The sequence below is a fragment of the Hyposmocoma kahamanoa genome, unplaced genomic scaffold (genome assembly GCF_003589595.1).
Source record: "Hyposmocoma kahamanoa isolate Upper Pololo Valley unplaced genomic scaffold, ASM358959v1 78, whole genome shotgun sequence".
Classification (NCBI taxonomy): domain Eukaryota; kingdom Metazoa; phylum Arthropoda; class Insecta; order Lepidoptera; family Cosmopterigidae; genus Hyposmocoma; species Hyposmocoma kahamanoa.
Genome location: NW_020653945.1, coordinates 15,236,734 through 15,257,399, shown reverse-complemented (window position 1 = coordinate 15,257,399; position 20,666 = coordinate 15,236,734). Strand labels below are relative to the sequence as shown.

At 36.1% G+C, this 20,666-nt stretch overlaps 1 protein-coding gene across 2 annotated transcripts in view; it reads right to left on the bottom strand.

Moving 5' to 3' along the window:
• Nucleotides 1-20,666, bottom strand: part of LOC113233010 (cyclic nucleotide-gated cation channel alpha-3) — a 75,961-nt gene that overhangs the window by 27,664 nt on the left and 27,631 nt on the right. For both annotated transcript variants that reach the window (XM_026467943.1, XM_026467944.1), the window contains exon 3: nt 6,754-6,897. In XM_026467943.1, the coding sequence (XP_026323728.1) occupies nt 6,754-6,897 (144 nt within the window). The remainder of the gene's footprint in view (nt 1-6,753; nt 6,898-20,666) is intronic.

The window sequence follows — 20,666 nt, the reverse complement described above, 5'->3', positions numbered from 1 at the left end:
TGTACGGCCTTACTCGTCTGGGGGGCGGGTCGGAGGACAACCGACTCGTCGCCCCGTTGGCGCGGGAGCCCTGGCGCAAGCTAGGGCGGCCGGGCGGCGTCGTGGTGAATGTTCACTGATCCCACGGCGCCGACTCAACCGGCGAGAGGGAAATCCGGGGGGGTTTTAGTGGTGTAGGTGTGGAGGGAGAGTCCCCACATAACCCCTGAGTCTCCCTGGGCTCAGGGGTATCCATAAAGATTTCCCCCCGTCAAAAAAAAAAAAGGTACCATGCATATAGTATGTGAAGTTATTCAGACCTAGAAAACAAATTATCCTTATGATCACGTAAACGCCCAATGTAAATAGAATTGAAATATCGCATTCAAAACCGTTATAGAGGTATATTCTGTATGGTCATATAAGATATGGTCTAGAATCATCTAGAATAATAAGTTTTTCATACAAAACTGAGGGCTTACTTACTTGGGCTTGAAGCATGTTATCAATTACACGTAGTGCATTTTAATGTACATTGGGTGTTTAGCGCTTTTCCCGTTGTAATCTGCTGGGTCTTAGGAGGATGTAATAATATTTTTTATAGGATAATAAGCGAAATGCGACAAGCAAACAATTAAATTCTCGATAAAACCGTGAGTCTGTTTTTTATGATTTTGAGTGATGGGACGAACGACTGCGTGCGCTTGGTGGTAAGCGACACACTGTCCGTAGGCTTTGAATTGCAAATGTATGAGGGGCTTTATCACTGCGCCTGTCGCCCTGAGACATAAGTTGACAAGTTCACCAGTGCCTACAATTTCACCAGTTCTGCAGTATATATACTCGTAGGTACGCTAATTTTGAATGTTGAGCGCAATTTTATGTCACACGATTTGATGACGTGTTGTACAGGTAAGCAGACATGTACGGGTGTAAGGGTCTAAACAAGACTATATTTAGAACGTTTCATCCTGTTCTGCATACGTATGTCGAAATCATATTATATACGTACTGCCAGTATATCTGTATTTAAACTTCCTGATATATCTTAAGAGATGTATCTATTCCATCATCAGTCTTGTGATGCACTCTGTTTTATTCTTGGCAAGTACCGAGGGTAGATGGAACATTTTTGAGGACATTCTTAATATGGAAACCTCAAATACTTTAGAATGAGTCGGCAACTTGTAATTAAACGAAAACCACTTTTCGGGGCGATGGTGTAATGCTGTACGTGAAACACGTGGATCGGTAAATCTCTCAAGAATGGAGACAGTATAAATTTAAAAGGACAGATTTGGAGAGACCGAAAACTTTTAGGTCCGTTCAATTTAGAAAAGTTTATTTATTACCTATTCATGTACCTCTGGTATATACCCATATATAAATACTTATTTGAATGATGTATATAAAACAATAATTGAAAATTAATTAAAATTATTCAATACTTCAATATAATGGTGGGATTTAAAATGGGCAAAACTTCATTATAGCATCAAATTATCAAGTACTTAAATAAATAAAAAATTATTACAAATAAATATTAGACAACATCACATACGTTGCTCTGATCCCAAAGTAACTAAAGCACTTGTGTTGTGGAAACCGGAAATAACGACAGTACTACAAACACCCAGACTCGAAACAATAGAGAAATAGGTATTTTTTGCAAAATAGGTGCATGCACAAGTCCCCTCTGGGGAATTTTTTATTCACAATCTACCCACATGGGATTTATGGAAAAAAGTTCCATTAACCACACCAAGGTATTATTAACCTTTTAGGTGCTATGTTTTACATATAAATAATTTATATAATATAAAGATGTATTATTGTGACACCACTCATCAATAAGAATTGATTAAGTTTTGTAGAGAAACCAAAATACACTGTATATTTTGATCTTTGTTCCATGGAACGAAATAAATAACCGAAATTACATAAAAACTTTCTTACTTAACGTTGTTATAAAAATTAAAAAGTTACGCTCAAAATCTATAAATCTATCCATATCTGCGTAACACATTACAAATACATCAAACGCTACGGGCCAAAGTACCATTCGTAGCAGTCTCTCCGTTACCCCTCTACGTCAAGAATAAACTCATCGATCATGCCGTTTTATATCTCTACCCAACTGTTTTTATCACACCGCTTCATTCGCTACCCGCTCCAAAAGAACAAAGGATATTTAAACTGAACAATAAATTGATAAAAACATTTTCTTACCCCAACTACGACCTCTGCATTATTCAAAAACCCTGTATGTTTAGCATATTGGAATTCGTATTTATCGATTTGGGAAATATGAAAATGAAACTTTAGTTTGTTATCACAACGTTTGTTTCTCTGTAAGTATACTGTTGTATCGCCTGTTGCAAAACATATGGCTACGTAATTAAGTGTCTTCTCATGTAAACCATGAGTACTTTCATTTGTGTAAGCCATATATGAAACAGCATCCACCTTTTGTAGCTACGAATAATTCACTCTCAAATTTATAAGACATTGGGTTTATGGGTGGGCTACTAGCGCAGCGCATCCATAACTCGCTAAGAATGCTTTCCGTTTGTCAGCAAATAATGAACGGTTTCCACTAGGCATACTCTGCACCGTTTTGAACCCAAGTCCCGTCAAGACTTTTAGCTGTAAACTGAAAATTGTTTAGCTCGTCGCACTTTAAGAAAAACAAATATTAACTCAAACGATACATGTTGCCTGTGCAGCTCCAAATCAGAAATGGACCCCTCACTTGCAATTTTTTTTTACAAATTTGTTGGAATTTGTATATATTGTTTACATTCATGGACAGAAAAATCATTTTCGGAAACCCCTATCCCATTTTCACGTTTTCCCCCAAGTGCTACACATGTGATGCACGCACGTATGATTTCCTTACTTGACTTTACTTTAGTTCCTCAATTTTATTCGGTTTATTAATTTAGTTTTATAATTTGTATTTTCTTTTTATAATAAAAATAAAATTTAATAAATAATTTTGTTTTTTAATAAAAAAGTAATTTTGCTTAATGTATCCAATAAGCCAATACATAATTCATGCTCGTTTATTAATAGTAATTTTGGCAGATGTTTTTTTGTTAAATCTCTGTGGTTTATGTTTAGTCTATGCCTTGAAAAGATAGAAGAGGGTAATAAAAGTATATTAAAAATTGTTAAAAATTCATTGACTTAAAAATTATACAAAGTGTCACAAACTCGACGTTTATCATGAAAGCATGAGGTAACCCGATTTCACTATCTGCGTCGGAAGAAATATGGAAAATTCTAGAAGAAAGTAACGGTCATCTTGTGGACGAATTAGGGAATTCTTTAGAGGATTAGAGTATTATCATGTCCCTTATACGTAAGTCCTATGCAAATTTTGTAACTTGAAATAAAAAATGTTGATTTTTTTTGTGTTTTATTTTAACTGTGACAACCTGGCAACATTGGTTAAAAAGTCACCAGGTAACACGTGCTTATAGTCTCTATTTTCGTGACTCATACATGCAAGTAAATAAAAATGGTCTAGATTACACGTGCAAATTTAAAAAAAATCCATAAGTTTCAAAGGTGACGTGCATCATATGCGATGCTCTCACGTATTGTTTGTAACTTGAAATGCATCACATGTGATGCATGCACAGTGAACGTGTTGACAATGTAACTTAAAAATGTACTAAGCAAACATTGATTTGATTATTGATTACATTCGTTTTCTCATACTTATATTACTTGTTTTGACTAATGGATATGGGTGTAAGTACGAGTATATACGCAAAGAACTACAAGTTCAAGCGAAACGTTTTTAATTTGACCCCATACCGATCGCGGTGTTCGATGCTTACTCACGCCGCGCCGGGCCGTATCACTACAGCGCGCCCTTGGAAATGTTTTCAAGTTCAAGTTTAAAAGTTAATATGATTTTCACACTTCGACTATTTTTTAATGGCCTGTTCATTACAGAGTTAATTTTTGGTCTTGAATCATGATATTGTTCGTTCGTGTACATATAAATAAAACATGTAAAGCAATGCATGATCGCTTCTGATGAGATAGAAATATGACATTGGGTGTTGTGTTATTTCTGGTGACTGTTATATTCGGTATGAATGTACCGAAGTCGTAGATAGCAAGCGGGCTTGTTGGTGTAGTGGAATTGTAAGGTTCTGTATTGCGTTGTGTGGCAGGCGTTTGGCAGAATACGGAGCGCGGTGGTGGATCGATGGCGAACGGACGCGCGCGGAACGCGCACTCCCGCTGGGATGGGGCGGCGCCCGACTTTCGCCGAGCTATTTATAGCATTGAAGCCGCTGACCTATTTCGCTGCAGCGCCGCCGAGGAAGGTCACGGATTCAGCCTGCTCTCTGCCGGCATGACGCCATTGTCTTTTCAACCAAGCTGCAGCGCTAATTAAAGTTGTTGACACTTTACCGCGCATTCCGTGTACGAAATGCTCGTTTCATTTCAAGAATTAATTAGATGTTCAATAAAAAAACATCTATCCATGATTCCTTTTTAATGCAAGTTTTAGCAAGATGTTTTAAATTACAAGTATTGCAAGAAGACTGGTGTAGTGGCCGGAGGCCGAAGGCTCCTTATGAAATAGTTCGTTCAGGGAAGTACTGCCAACATATTTCTACCGCCAAGCGGTGATGTGCGCATTATAGAGTTCCGGTTTTGGAGGACGCTGGTGAAATTGTACATGGAACTAGTCAACTTATGTCTCAGGATGACGAGCGCAGTTGTGACCCTCAGATCATTGCGATTTCAAGCTCTGAGTGGCACTGCAACTGTTATAAACAGGCGTGTCAAGGCGCACGACTTGTTCGTCTCATCACTAGGTACCGTAAAAAAAGAGTGTTCATCGGTGGTTGATGTCGAGTGACTCACGTAGCACAGGGACAGAAGGACGGCGCGGCACGCCGAGCACGTGCTAAGTACGCTAATGTGACAGCTACACCGTAAGTCGGCGTGCGCCACCTTTCACCCGACGCGCCGCGCTCATTGTGCCCTCTTGCACGTTCACATAATTTATAATCCTAATCTTCAACACTGTTTTCTGTTCTATGAAAATTCTTGGTTCTCATGTATTCGATTGAATATCTTTTACAAAAAATTATGATTATATATCTTCTGGAACTGAATATTGCAGCCAAAACCTACATGATCATGTCCCCGATCTCTTTGTACCTAAGAAATTACGTACATAACGTCGGGCCCTTTTTATCTTAGAGGTATATAACACGTTCACCAATTCATCGACAATGTAATAGCGATATTGATTGTAATGAATATTACGAAGTTTTAATTTTTACAATGTAACAAGCGTTGTGAGCTAATGTGAAACAAGTAGTTGCTTCGTTTTTATAAAAATATTGTCCAAGAGATTAATTGATACAGCGCAAAAAGGAGTACAGATATTTTCGAAAATATCCGCCCTAAAAAAACTACACTCAAGGGAAACAACGCTTCCGTAACTGATTTACAGATGTTAGTTTCAGTTATTTCTTGCATTGACACTTAGTCCCAGAGGTCCGATCTTGCTAGTTCTCTAAGGTGATCATATTGTGTGGATTAGGATAACTATATAGGTATTTTACTTAAAATACTTACAACCTACGACTTTGTTAATCGAATTTTTATTTTCACGTCATAAAATTTTTAATTTTTTACAAATAGAACTTTGGAAAAAAAGTTATGTTTTCAAAGTTCTGTTCGACTATTATCATTCTATTCCCTTTATTTAGCACGAAAATACATTTACCGTAGATGTCAATATACAATATAGTTTATGAACTGAGATAAAAGAACCCAGATTTCAACCCGATGACTTATAAGTATTGCAGTATTGGTTGCAATTTTATTAAATTTGGTTTTATAATATATTATTTATATTCATAAAAGTTTAATTTGATATACTTAATTAATATATGAACCCTGGAAAGGTAAAACGTCTAACGTGCATTTGGAAAATATTACTGGTGAACGTATTAAAGAATTTTTGAACAAACAAAAATCGTAACTCTAATTTTATTTGTTATATAAAAAAATAGATAGTTTCAGCTTTTCCACACAACAAATAACATGAAGGTTATGATTTTTTTTCTTAAAATAAATACTTTTTCACCTCACTAGCTCGGAAAGGCTTTCTATCTCATTAGAAATCTGCGCGCAAAAGCGTTTTCTGCACGCTAGCGTAGAAAAGGTTTTTGAATTTGGAAAACGACGTTGGACTGCGGTGCACCTTGGGTGCAAAAAGTTCTTTCGATGAAAAAAAAGTATAATGACACGTTCAACTACGCGATTTGTCATACATTATTATAAGTAATATAAATCTGTGGATATATTTTATTCTTATATTATATATTATAGACATTAAATTGACAACGACAACTAATTTTGTTTATTAAAACTGATTGTTACAGTTCACCTGTTTTTCTTTCATCCACCATTTTCCTCGCTGTAGTGAGGTGAAAAGTTGTGTGTTTCAAAGCAAGCAGCAAAGTTGTTTTGCGTCTCGTACCTTGAAAGCCTCGCTATGCTCAGGGTTCTATTTTTAAATACTACATCAGACTACAATCTTAGTATCCTTCGCTTGCTCAGCTTTTAATACAAGCACTCGCGTCAAGCAATAACTTTGCAGCGTTGCATAACAAGTAACTATAAATCGCTATCCGACAAAATTTCCAAATGCATGTTAGACATTAATACAGTAATGTGTGACCGTAGTCTTGGAGGACGACATTATTTTTCATACATCAAGGAACTTACCTTGGAACTCCTTCCGTGCGGTGCTGACCGAGGTGACGATATTGGCGACATGACCGAGCACAGTGGCGAACAGCAGCAGCCCGAACAGGAGCTGTGCTATCACGAACACATATTCGCCCTTGCTGCGCGGCCGTGGCAGGTCACCTGTACAAACACAATTCACTTTAAAACTAACAAATTTAAGTAACTCACGGGTGTGAGTTAGAGTTTTGCGGGTGCAAATTCATTATCATCATCATCAACCCATTTATATGTCTAAATTTCAAATTAAATATCGCACTTAAATTCCAAGAAACTCAGAGGTCAAACCAGTAGGCTATCACGGCTTGCCTGCAAATTCGTTTACAATGAATTTCTTTACTTCAACAATAAATCAAATTACACATTACACTGCGCCTAATATCGTTTATAGATCGTTACTTATGTTTATGTCGAAATCAGCAAAAGTATAATCGTATAGAAAGTTAAGAATATTAGCCGTTGCATTTCCGACGTACACGTTGCAAGAAATTTTACAGACAGTTAATTAACTATACAACTTAATAGATTTTGTTAAGAACTGTGTAGAGATTCAACAGACCTCTGCTTCTGCATCCGTAACTGCGGAAGTTCCGCGTGCTTTTTCTGTTTCTGCTTCCGCCAAAGTTATAACGGAATTTTAATCGGAAATGTACAATGTCCGTGACTCAGCAGTTATGCGTGGTGCAAAGTGCACTGAAACCAAAACCAAGCCCTATTTGGAACAATTTCATTGATATCTTTATAGTATTTACACTCCCACTTCCGCAGCCGCTTCCGTTTCATTACGAGAACTGTGTAATTTCTAATCTATTATTATAAAGAGAGAATATATATTTTTTGAATTTCACCGTTCTGTCTAGGGAATAAATTTAGCAACAAATGTTACAAAATCTTATTAAAATGTACAGTCAATAATACGTCAAGGTATACACATTTAGTCGAATGTCGCCTCCAGTGCAACGGAACAAGATCCATCTATGTGTAGCTTGATGTGCTGCCGTCTGTACCTCAATTAATTATGTAAGCAGCCGGCACTGTGTTATTAATGGCTTTGTTTAATCTGTAGTCAATTATCAGTTAATCATTTACATAAACACGCGGTGAGTAAATAGCAACATCAAATGAATTAGGTGGTTTAAATAATTGTTGACCTTATTTACAGTCTGTGGTACAATAAATACTATTTAATTAAAACCTTTTCAGCTAGCGGTACTAAAGGCTTCAAAATCTATAAATTTATTTTAGTAGACTATCAATATTTTGTGAACTTACACATACATGCACAAACACCAAAACAAAGTGTATTTTGGTATCACAAAGTGCCAATTCAAATAGCGAATTTAAAAATACCATACCGAGTCAAAACATGAACACAAACTAGCACCACTATTGTTGAATTTAATTTTAAAACATTTCAACCTATATGGATTATTCAGTGCGAGTTTATTACAAAGTAAAATGTGTATTTTTTTATCGTAAATAATGTTTGTTACCTGTTCAGGAAAAGCCGTAGTAGCCTAATGTTTTGGCCTACTGCCTCTCAAGCAGAGGCCGTCGTAGGTTCGAATCCGGGCTTGCACTTCGGAATTTATGTGCGAAATTTAATTTGGAATGTACCATGAACTTTTCCGTGAAACCTGCACGTCGCAGAAGGTTCACAACCCTTAGAAAACGACTGAAGTTCTCAACTAATGGCCTAAACCCTCGCCTGAGAGGAAACCCGTGCCCGGCAGTGGGACGTATAAATGGGTTGATGATGTTCAGAAAAAGTTGTTGACTTAACTACGGTGCAATACGAAAATTCAATTAGTAAAATACGGACAAAGTTTTATTCATAGTCGTATGCGGCATTGACCCGTGACGTCACTGGCACCTGTGACGCAGTGACGCAATCCTGTCGGTCGACCGTAGGTTTTTAATTGCCAGTTGCCTTTTGCGAATTTGTTTGCTGTTTCAGCTCTTTCTTTTATTTTATGCAGCTTACATTATGGTCTTTGAAAAATTACGAAATTAAACTTTAAGCTCCAGTTCCATTCATGATCTAGAAATGAAAATTTGCAATAAATGCTAAAGCGCTACTGATAAAAATGTATTCAAATTATAATTGGAAAACTTTCGAGAAAAATAACAACAATGATATGGCCACAACTGCAAAATGATAACTATTTATGAGGTTTGAAAATTCTACAAACGAAGTTAGTCGATTATGTTTTTATGCTGAAAAAGGAGAGTTATAAAATGTCACATACCTACATATAACTTGTTTCAAGCAGTTCGAATTATTTTTATGACTTTCAATTGATAAAAACATCACATGTACCTTTATTATGCCAAGTGAACGTTTTATACATATATTATGTATCTTATTGAAGATTTTTTATTCTTTTAAAGCGTCCTGAAAATAATAGCCATGCGTGTTATAAGGTTATAGCCATTGAAATCGGATTATAAAATATTTTTTAAGAGTTAAAGCAGTGGCCGCTGATGACGTCAAAAGGCACTGTGATGCAGCAAGCAATGACGCAGTAGAACCGTCCGAGCGTATGGGATTTTAATAGCCACTAGCAATCCAGTATCCATTTAATAACATCCATTTAATAACTTTTATGTATTGTTTTACGTTTGGATACGTTGCTAACACCTATAAAAATTATTTCCTATTGATTTTCACAGGTACGAGTATGTAATGAAGGGACAAATTTCTTAGTTACTGGCTGTACCAGGTATGCGTTACAATGCCACTGAAAACCTACTACGTCTAAACACTCTTCGAGACGCGATCCGTGAAGTTCGATCTAATTGCTTCAGACACTTTTGCTTCAGACATATTTATGTACATAATATGACCTTACCCTTCCTTTAGAGACGTTTTCCATTTAGAGAAGTTTTACAGGACTTTCATGCCCAGCAGTGAGATCAGATACTTTAGAAACTTTTGCGGACATATGCACAACAACACCCGAACGTTTTATCACACTCGGATGAATAATAATACTTATATTAAGGCCTTAACTGTCTGTTTAGAAAGGTTTATCTCTTTATGTAGGGTTTCCTCTTTAGATACGTTGTACAGGCCTCCTTTGCCTGCCAGCAGTGACATTAAATACTTCAAAAGTACTTACGAAAGTTTTATCGCTATCGGATAAATAATAACGGAAAGCATATAGGACAAAGAAACATATATGTATATATATAAATAAGTCAACATTTGATCACAAAGTAAATTAATCAAAAGTAACAATATAGGATGGAGCACGCATATGTAAAAAGTCCCTATTCACTTGCATTAAAAAGGTTTTTTTAAATAATATCAAGTGACGGGACCAACAAGTCGTGCGCCTGATGGTAAGTTACACGCCTGTCCATAACAGTTGCAGTGCCACTCAGCTCTTTAAGTCGCAAACATCTGAGGCGCACTGCCACTGCGCCTGTCGTCCTGATACATAAGTTGACAAGTCCCATGTGCCTGTAATTTCACGAGCACCATATTACCCTTCAAAACAGGAACACAGTAATGCTGACATTACTGCTTGGTGGCAGAAATAGATAAAGTGGCCGTACTTCTACGAACTGAACGAACTCTTTCACAAGGAGATCTACTGCTACTAAAGCTACTAGATTCCATTTGTTTGTGATTTTATAAGAAGTGTGATAAATATAAGAGTTATTTGTTATTGTTTTCGTACACGATCTGTGTAAGAAAGCAAGACATAAATACATATTTAAAAAAATACATTTTACTTAAGAAAAATATCACATAAAGCTCAAAGGCTCAGTTAAAAACGATACTCTGAATGAATTGCATAATCTTCCAGCGCATTACATGAAAAATTTAATCTGGAAATTTTGTACAAGTTAAAAATACTCAGTTCTATTTTTATCCGAGCGTCTGGCGGATATCTGTCAGGTTAAGCCCCGTAAGTATTTTATGCTACATCTGTGTCAAAGAGACTTGAAAGAGGTAAATTTTGTTTGAATTCTGCAGTAAATTGTGTTCATTTCTTCAAGAATGAATGTCTGACAAGAAGATTATTTATTTGACTGCAGTTTCTTTTTTTCCACTATACAAACGGTAAAGTTTTACTACAAAAATCCCCACAGAGGCAAGATCATTGCGGGATAATTCCAACAGTGATTTTTTTTACAAAGATCTGAGTAGCACTGCCACTGCGCCCGTCACCCAAATTGACAAACCCCATGTGCCCGTAATTTCACTAGCACCCTTACCCTTCAATCCCGAACTCAGTAATGCTCACATTACTGCTTGGCGGCAGAAATAGGTAAGGTGGCAGTAAGTCCTTTCATGGACGGACTTTTTCACAACGAGCACTACTGCTGCTAAAAATTCGAGATTTTTATGAACACAATATGTAAATTCCAAAAACGTGCACAATCCACTTAGGGCATGGCTAAACCTTAAAAATTGACATTTTGTATATAATCTTGGACCTCTCGCCGCAGTAATTGGCTTCGAACACGGCTTTTATTACCGAGTGCCCTTAGTCTCGGGAAGAGCTTTCAGAAAATGTAAGGGCCCGAGAGCCTATACTGTACATACACGATTTTCAGAGAATTAGTTTTTGTTCTTACTGTGCTAAAAACCAATTGCTGCACTATTTTATCTCTCGTGAATGAATTTTTAAAGCTTGAAATGTTCAATGGGTTTCAGATAACCGGTTTTCTTGCACACCACTTAAAATTTTGCAAATTCATTTTCATTTAGCCGTATTTTTTCCATTTTGTTGAAAGCAGAGTGGGATTATTCTTGACAAAAATTGAAATACAAGCTTTGAAGAGGATTTCTAAATATAACTAGTCTCATTAATATCTCACAATTACCTAACTTCCATACATGTATTCAAAAACAGGGTCTCTACTTTCTACTCATAATGTTTCCATAAAATAAAAACAATAATCTATCTCAAGCAAGTATAGTGGTTGGTTCGAGTCAGAAAACGGATTGCTTCGGAAATTAAACTGCACCGTTAGAAAACTCCTTACTGCACTGCCTCGTCACATTCACGGGATAAGTCGACAAGTCCCGTGTGCCCGTAATTTCACCAGCACCCTCGCTCTTCCAAACCGAAACTCAGTGCTGCTCATTATTGCTTGTCGGCAGAAATAGGTAAATTGGAAGTACTTCCCTGGACGATCAAGCTCTACTGCTACTAAAACCAGGTTTTTATTGATACAATAAGCACTGTATTGCGGATCTGAGAAGCCGTATACTGAAAAAAGTGGATGAGGACTAAATTACTCCCGCATGATAGGAAATATATACCTTTAGAAAGATATATTATACATTTGAAAATCAATTCGGGACGCAGGCTTTGCGAAGTAGCTTGTCTTTCTATGTTGATAGTGTAAGTGTAAGTCTACAATTATATTTTGAATTTTGATTTTTATATACCTTTATAGGTTATAGATTATATATTTGAATTGTGGTGTTCCAATTTATTACGGGCCATAGCAGAATAACAGCGAGGGCTGTGTAATTAACAGTCCTCAGATGCAGATTCGTTTTTACATGCTTTTTTAAACTTTTAACTTGAGTTTATTATTATTCTTTTTCTTCTTTGTTCAATCTTTGAAATTTATGTATTTTGCATATCAAATAAAGCAAAGTTTATTTTAATTTTATTTTTATTAACAGCAATTGTGTCATTCATTTCAGTTAGTATGGGTTTAACTTAGTTACAAAGAAATATGACATCGTGTAGTTATTTGAGTGAAATTCACAAAGGATATACAAGGCAACACAGTATGAAATACCAAGGAACGTCGAAAGCATTGTGTTTCAAATTTATGCACAGGACCGTTCTGACTGAAAATGGAGATATCTAGGTTGAGTGACGGAACCGGATTGAATTTTAAATTATTGCAAAGTAATTTATTATTATACGTGTTTATTAAAAATTAAACATAAAGTCGGATATCTTGAGTATTGATTCAGGAAACTAACAAGTATTTTATTTTATTATTTATTTTATATTTTTTTATTTGTGTAAGTGCAATATGTGTATTAAATACGTATTCTGTTGTGCCCTCAATTAATTATTACCGTATAGTCTTTCATGTAACCTGAAGGTTGCCTGGAAGAGATACGATCTAGCAATAAGGCCACCTGTAGTACCTGTGTTTTTATTTATTTTTTGTGTATTTTGTATTTTCCCAGTGTCCAGTAAAGAATATTGGTATAGTATTGTAATACAGTTTATAGCAGAGTATAAGGTGCTGGTGAAATTTGAATCACGTTGTAATGTGAATCACTTCATATAAAATGTACGCAGCATTTCCAATCAGAGACTCGTACGTGACTCGGCTCGCGCCCGGCGCGGTCTAATGTGAATAGTCCTTAAGGGTGCTCATGAAGTTACAGGCACATAGGATTTATGAACTAATGTCGTCGGGTGACAGTGTCCCTCTACTGCGATGCACTCAAGAAAGATGCACTGCAACTGCTTTGGATCGGCGTGTCGTTTACTATCAGGCGCACAAATGGCTCTTCCCGTCAATAATTAATATCATAAAAAACACTCGTTATTGTAAAAATGATTCTTAAAAATTTTAAAGTTTGATGTAAATTATTGTCATTATATTTGGAAAATCAATAAACCTACCGTAAATTATTAAACAAAGTTCTAGCGAGGGACATGCCGCGTACCATCAGACGCACGACTTGTCCGCCCAGTCACTTGGTATTATTGGCCAACTAATTTGGTATCATAAAAATATGTGATGTGTATTAATTTGAAGCGTCAGAAGAGCCACATTCATTTTTCAGTTTTGCTAAGATTCCATGATCTCTACATGAATATAATTACAAAGAATAAATTATAAAAATGGTATACAACAAACAAAAATGTTGGAATGTCAACTACATAAATCATAGTAGTGATTGAGTAAAAAAATATTTTGCAAAACGTATGTAGCGTTAATTAGAATGTTCTTTGGAAAATTAAAAGTATTATTTACATATTTATATTTAAATTATAGGCACATGGAACTTGTCAACGTATGTCTCTGGGTGACGGGCCCAGTGGCAGTGCCCCTCAGATCTTTGCGATTTAAAGCTCTGAGTGGCACTGCAACTGTTATAGATAGGCGTGCAGCTTACCATCAGGCGCACGACTTGTTCGTTTCGTCACTTGGTATTATAAAAAAAAAATATTAACATGAGAACAGTGCACCAATGAAACTAGTTTCTCTTTAGTTGCGAGCATTATAATTAAGATTTTCACCAACATCGTACGGACAACGGAACATCAGACTACAGTGCTGGCGTGTGTACATAAATTATATCATACACAAATTTTTTGACCACATTCTACTTCGATCTTCACTGTCAGGGTGACAGGCGCAGTGGCAGGGTCCCTCAGAGTTTTGCGATTTAAGGCTTTGAGTAGCATTGCAACTGCGAGTTACTTCGCTAACCACCAGACGCACGACTTGCTCATCCTGTCACTTGGTACGTATGTATCATGAAAAAAACTTGCTTTATCAAAAATTTTAAAAGATTTTAATTGTGCCTAATAATACCTACTTCCCATGATGCCAAATCTAAAAGTTTTTCTGAGTAGGAAAATCTCAGTGATCGTTACTAGAATAGTTTCATTTTGAAAAAGTGTCCTTATAATTTCACACTAAGTGTCCCGATAATGAGTAACAACAAGTAACACAGCCGAGACATTGTAACACTTTTTTATTATGATCGTAAAAGCGCATTATCCGTCGTTACCATTATAACAGTCTTGTAAAAGCCGGAACTCTCTACGGGATGAATTTCCTATTCCTCTAAGCCGTTAACTTCTTACGAGATACATAGGACCTCTATAATAAAACAACGCTGTCTTTTGAAAAATGAAAATTGTCACTATACAAGTTCATAATACACGAAAGAACTTTTCTAACTAACTAATTATTAATTTCTAACGAACTAATTATTCGTGGACTACAAATGCAGCGATTTTGTAGAAACTTTTTGACAATTATCAAATTGTCAAAAATTATTATTATCGCGCTTTATGTCAATCTCGCGCAAGTCGCTCCGTATCGTGCTAGCCCTACGTTCTCCACTGTAGACAGGTTCAGTCTAAGCTAGTTTACAAAAGCATATTATGCAAGCATCTTTTTGATAATCTTCAAGATCTAGACTTTGCATAATGTTGCTGTGGGAACTTATATGATATGTTATATTAAAATATTTATTTTATACTATATAAATAAACAAAAAAATTGCCGTATGATATTTTATTTTTCATGTTTTTTAAGTGTAGTAAGAACCTTTCACTGTTTGGTTACAAAAAAGTTTTTTTTTTCTGTTTGTCCCACTGGTATACAATGTATTATGACATGAAGTCCGAAATTCATACTTTATAGTATTGTGCACAAAGTTTAAATAAATTATGATACTTGTTAATACAAAGATCGAACACAAAGAAAAACCTTTCTAGCTAACAGTCTACCAACGACACAGTCATAGCCGAGTCAGCAGACCTTTCGAATTTCTCTGTGCGTTTGTTACAGATCTGTGTTTTTTGGTTTTAACGGCTTATTTGATATAACATCAACTTTAAGAAATCTATGAAAGTCTTTCTTCACTCAACCATTTGCAAAACATGCATAGGCTCAAGTCCTGTCAAATTGAAGGATTTTTTGTGTTCGATCTTTGTAATTATTAATTATAACAAACTCGTGGGGTAATTTCACAAAAAATAAATGAACATTCATACATTCCTGGTAGTAAAACATCATAATATTCACAACAACCAATACCAAAATAAATTATCTATTCCCATAAGTTTATTTTACAAAACTGTAATGATGGATGAAATAAAAACATTGGAAAACAAAAAGGAACCTATACCAAACAACTCCAGACAGTACTTTTCTGGTGGACAGACATTTCAGACTTCGGTTGAATAAGAATAAAAACTAAACATTATTCGGGGAACATTCTGTAGGTACTTAGTAACATTTGAACAAAATGACATTCGTTTGAATTGAAGTATAAAAAAATATAGAATACAATAAGCGTGCCTGCATGAAATACCTCCATCGTTGAAGTGACTCTCAATTGCGAGGTGCTTTGTGCATTTCTATGATAGCTTATTGTCATCGTCTACCTGACTTTTATTCAATATTTCCGAGAATATCTGTAATATGTAGACTGAAAAATACTGTTCCATTTGCTATATTGATAAATAAATATACTCATGGGTGATAAGTTCCAGCCATTTGAATAAATTATTATTAAAACAAGCTTGGACATTAACAATAAACCTCATCAACAAATTTGAAGTCGCTCTACGTGCGATAGAGCAAGGTATGCTTAGGGTTTCTTTGATGAACCGTTAATATCTAAATCGTTAGTGAAGTAAATCGTTAATGAAGTCATACGTCAGAGAACTAAAATGACCGATATAGCTCGCAAACTCAGTAAGCTTAAGTGACAGTAGGCCGAACATGTCTACCGGACAGGGCTGATGGCCGATATAGCAAACTTGGTCTAGAGTGGCTACCACGTCAAAGCAAACGTAGTGAAGGACGCCCTGCAGCAAGATGGATGGACGACCTGTAGGGCTAGCACGTCAGGGTGCGACAAGCGAGAGAGCGACATAAAACGCGAGATATTGCTATTCTCGCATAGAAATCTTGGGCTTTATGTCGCATTCGCGCAAGTCGCGAATATTGTCGTGCTAGCCCTACTCAGAAAGGTGGCCGGTCGCGGCTGGATACGGGCGGGGGCAGGCTTATATCCAACAGTAGATACGTGTAAGCTGATGTAGAATAAAATAAAATGGACTAGATTTTATTGAGTATCACGATGTTTTACTGCCATGATATTCAATTATTTTTTGTGAAATCACTGCCTATAGTTTGCTATGATTATTAATATAAAGATTATTATTCTTATTTATTTATTATTACTATTAGAAGATAAATATTTCATTAAGAAAACAAAAATAAATTTTTGAGTGAAGGAACACTTTCATGGATTTTTTCTCTCAGATCGCGCTACGGTAAAAAACTCGTTAAAAACCAAAAACAAAGATCTGCAACAAACACATACGAAAATTCATAAGGGTAGCTGGTTCGTTCCGTAGCTCAGGTAAGAAAGCGTTAGGCACGGTATGCTCGAGGCGCTGGTTCGAATCCATCCAGATCGAAGCAATTTTTGAATCGTATTATATTCGAATAGTAATTCGATCTTTGTATTAATAATTAAAATGGATTAACCAGTTTTAGTTTTGCATTTTACGAAAACAGCATACAAAATAGTGTAAAAGCATTGTTTCTAAGGTTATAATAAATTTAGTACGACATAAATAAATATGTAATATATTTCCGTAAATATCAAATTTTTAGTGCTTGCTGATAGATAATTTTTTGGGGTCAAATTTTTTATTTATTTACATCTGTTATGATTTTTATGATCCATTATTATATTATTTGTGCACACGTTAATGCCAAAATCCTAGCCACAAGTTAATAAAAGTTCCTTCGCCAACGCTTCATTTATTTTCTCTTCCAAGTTCTTATATGTTGTTTCAAGCGAATTTTTCAATTAAGTCTCGCCATAGAAACCTAATAGCAAAATAAAAACTGAACTTAGTAAAGATTAGATTCACTGAACTGAAGGACGATAATGTTAAAGAGGTGTACGCGAAAAATGACTCTAAGAGTCGTATTCTAGAACTCTACTCAATGCTCAAGTCAGGATTTGAGTATGGCTTAAAGCACTCGAAATCATACTCAAGTCCCTGCCATTAGGGTCGTATTTCCAGTGCTTGTGTTTGCAGTGCAATCCTGACTTGAGCATTGAGTAGAGTTCTAGAATACGACCCTTATATTATTATGAAGTACATTTAAAAAGAAGGTGAATAAAAGTAAGTTGATATTATAATTGAATAAACTGAGGAAGTGAAGCAGGTTGTCGAAAGGTTAGACCGATATTTGCTACGTCATAGTCAGAAACACTATAAAAGAAACGACGAGTCTTAGAATTTTTAGGCACAATTTATATTGCGACGGAACGGAATGGAAGCGAATTTTTATAACGATATTGTACAGTCAAGAGCACGTCAAGCTTGACACTTTGTACTTTGGATCGTTCTTATCGTACGCCGCATAGAGTTGGATTTAAATCTTAAGTGACTTAACTATGATCAACGTATCTCATCAATCGTAACTTTATGATCAATTGTGTAACGTAGAAAGTAGGTACGAGCCGTCCATTCCATTCTGTTCCGCCGCAATATAAATGAAGCCTTACGTTACATATTAATTTAGAGACCCCGCAGACTGCAGATTTTCTATCAATTTCGATTGTTTAGTCGGGTTCACAGATCACATGTCCTAAGATATACACGTATTACGCAAGTGCACACATAACGATTCAGCATCTGCCAATAAATAAGTTTGAAGACCTATTCAATTACATTCTGACCTGTCGGCGAACTATCAGCCCACTGTTTGTCCCCAGCCGTAGATCTTCTCTTTAGATACAGTAATTAACTTTCATTAACTGTACCTATGTATTGATAGGTAAGTAATTCACATTTATTTAATGCTATCAAGTGACGGAACGAACAAAGCGTTTGCCTAGTGGTAAGCGACACACATAGGTGTACTGCCAGTACACCTATCAACCTAAGACATAAAGTTGACAAGTTCCACGTAGTTTCACCCGCTCTGTTACCCTTCAAAACTGCAACGCAATAACGCTCGCTTTACTGGTTAACGGGACAAATTGGTATGGTGATAGTACTTCCCTTTTACAAAGAACTTCTACTGCTACTAAAATTATGAAAATATTGCTTTAATTGGAAATGAAACTTTTTTCGAATCCATGTCGCGTATTATATTTGTCTTTTCAACAAACCAACGTTTCGGATCCTTTACAAGTTCCAGAGTCAGCAGTATTCATTGTTGACCCATAACGTTACTTTATTTGAAAAAACAAATATACACAATTTAGATACGAAAAAAAAACTTTATTTCAAATGCCTAACAATCGCGGAAACCTAAAAACTCGATACTGCTTTAAATTCACATGAGTATGAAAATGCCGACAATGAATTTACATTAATTTGTCGTTGTCTCAACAACAGAGATATTAATGGTTATATATTCATAAATGAGAAGATGCTCCATCCCTTTTTAGCTTTGTAGCGTGTACGAAATCCAACATTGTTTTTAATGAACAAGGTATCGCAGGTACACCGATATCACGCGGGGAGTGCCTCTAGGATTTACTGCTGTTGATTTAAACTTTACCCATTATCTGAGGAGAGCTTTGTATCACATTATAACAGTCTTTGTCTGGCAGATTAGGGCCACGTTTAATATGGCTCGGTATTGTTACCAGTAAACTGATAAAAGAACTAGTAAGCAATGAAACTATTTTTACGGATCCATATCTCGTATATTTGTTTTTTTACATAAGCAAACGTTTCGGGCCTTTACAGGTCACGGCTGACTGATATGGTAAAATCATCAACTAGTTATTTCTAATATTAAGAACTAAGTACCTTAATATTTGAATATGATGTAATATTTTTAAAGCCGTGGTAACCTAATGGCGCATTTGTACGACACGAATTTTATCTCGCTCACGCCGCGTGGCTGCTGCCGCGACTGCGTACATCTAACTGTCATGGCAAAGTACGCTTTATTTATTTAGCTTTTACGTTTTAACTGAAATGAGCATCCTGGGCGCGCGGGCGAGCCTGGCGTGTTCTTGGTCTACACGGTGATCGCGCGACGACCGCGCGGTTGTATTATTCAGAGGAATTTAAATGTTGTTACCTAGGAAATAGAATTCAGATTCGCCATGAATGTACGTGAAAGCGTGGTAAATGGGCCCTAATGATGTGACCTACCGGCTCTCAAGCCGAGGCCGTGGTTTTGAATCCGGGCTCGCATCTCTGAGTTTCTCGTAGTTTATGTGTGAAATTTAATTTGAAATTTACCACGAGCTTTCCGATGAAGGAAAACATCGTGATGAAACCTGCACGTCGAAGAAGTTTCACAACACTCGGAAACCGTGTCCCCAACTCGCATTGGACCAACGTGGCGAATTGTGGCCTAAAACCCTTGCCGGCGAGGAGACCCATGCCCAGTAGTAGTATATATAAATGGATTGATGATGATGATGATGCAATATTTTTTAAGGCAACACTTTTCTAGGGAAAGTATACAAACTCATTATATCTTTACTTTTTATCGGATTTTCAGTTTTTGCAATAATTATAACTTTTTATTTAAAAAAAGACTTCAAAAGTTTGTTATCCGCATTCGCTGTATTCGTTCCAGCGTCCTCTCAACAGCAATTGAAACACAGACGACCTGGTCAAAATGAATGATATGAGCCCAAACATAAGCTGTTGTACACTGTTGAGGAGTTCCTATCATTCTGCTATTTCTATCATCAGAACAGCTCTAGCTCACTAAAGCACTTTACTTTTATAGGAATTACTCCTATATGCCAAAATGTATTAAAATCGGTTAACGGAAACCGGGTGAAATTCAATAAACCAAATTGATCCCCTCATTTGCCTCACTTAGAGGTAGAATATTTTCTTCAAATTTAAGTGGACCACTATTGAGGTACGTACCTCAATAGTGGTCCACTTTTGAGGTACGTACCTCAATAGTGGTCCACTTCGAACAAAAACTCATCGAAACCGGTCCACAAATTAATGATGATGACGGAATAATAACTTAATATATTTAAAAAAAAACAGTCGAATTGAGAACCCTGTTCCTTTTTTGAAATCGGTTAAAAAACAGATCAGTGGTATACTTCCATATAGGTGCAAGAAAGATACTAAAATATAATTTTGGTTCCATGATAACATTTAAGAGATACTTGTGTAGGTCTATGATCT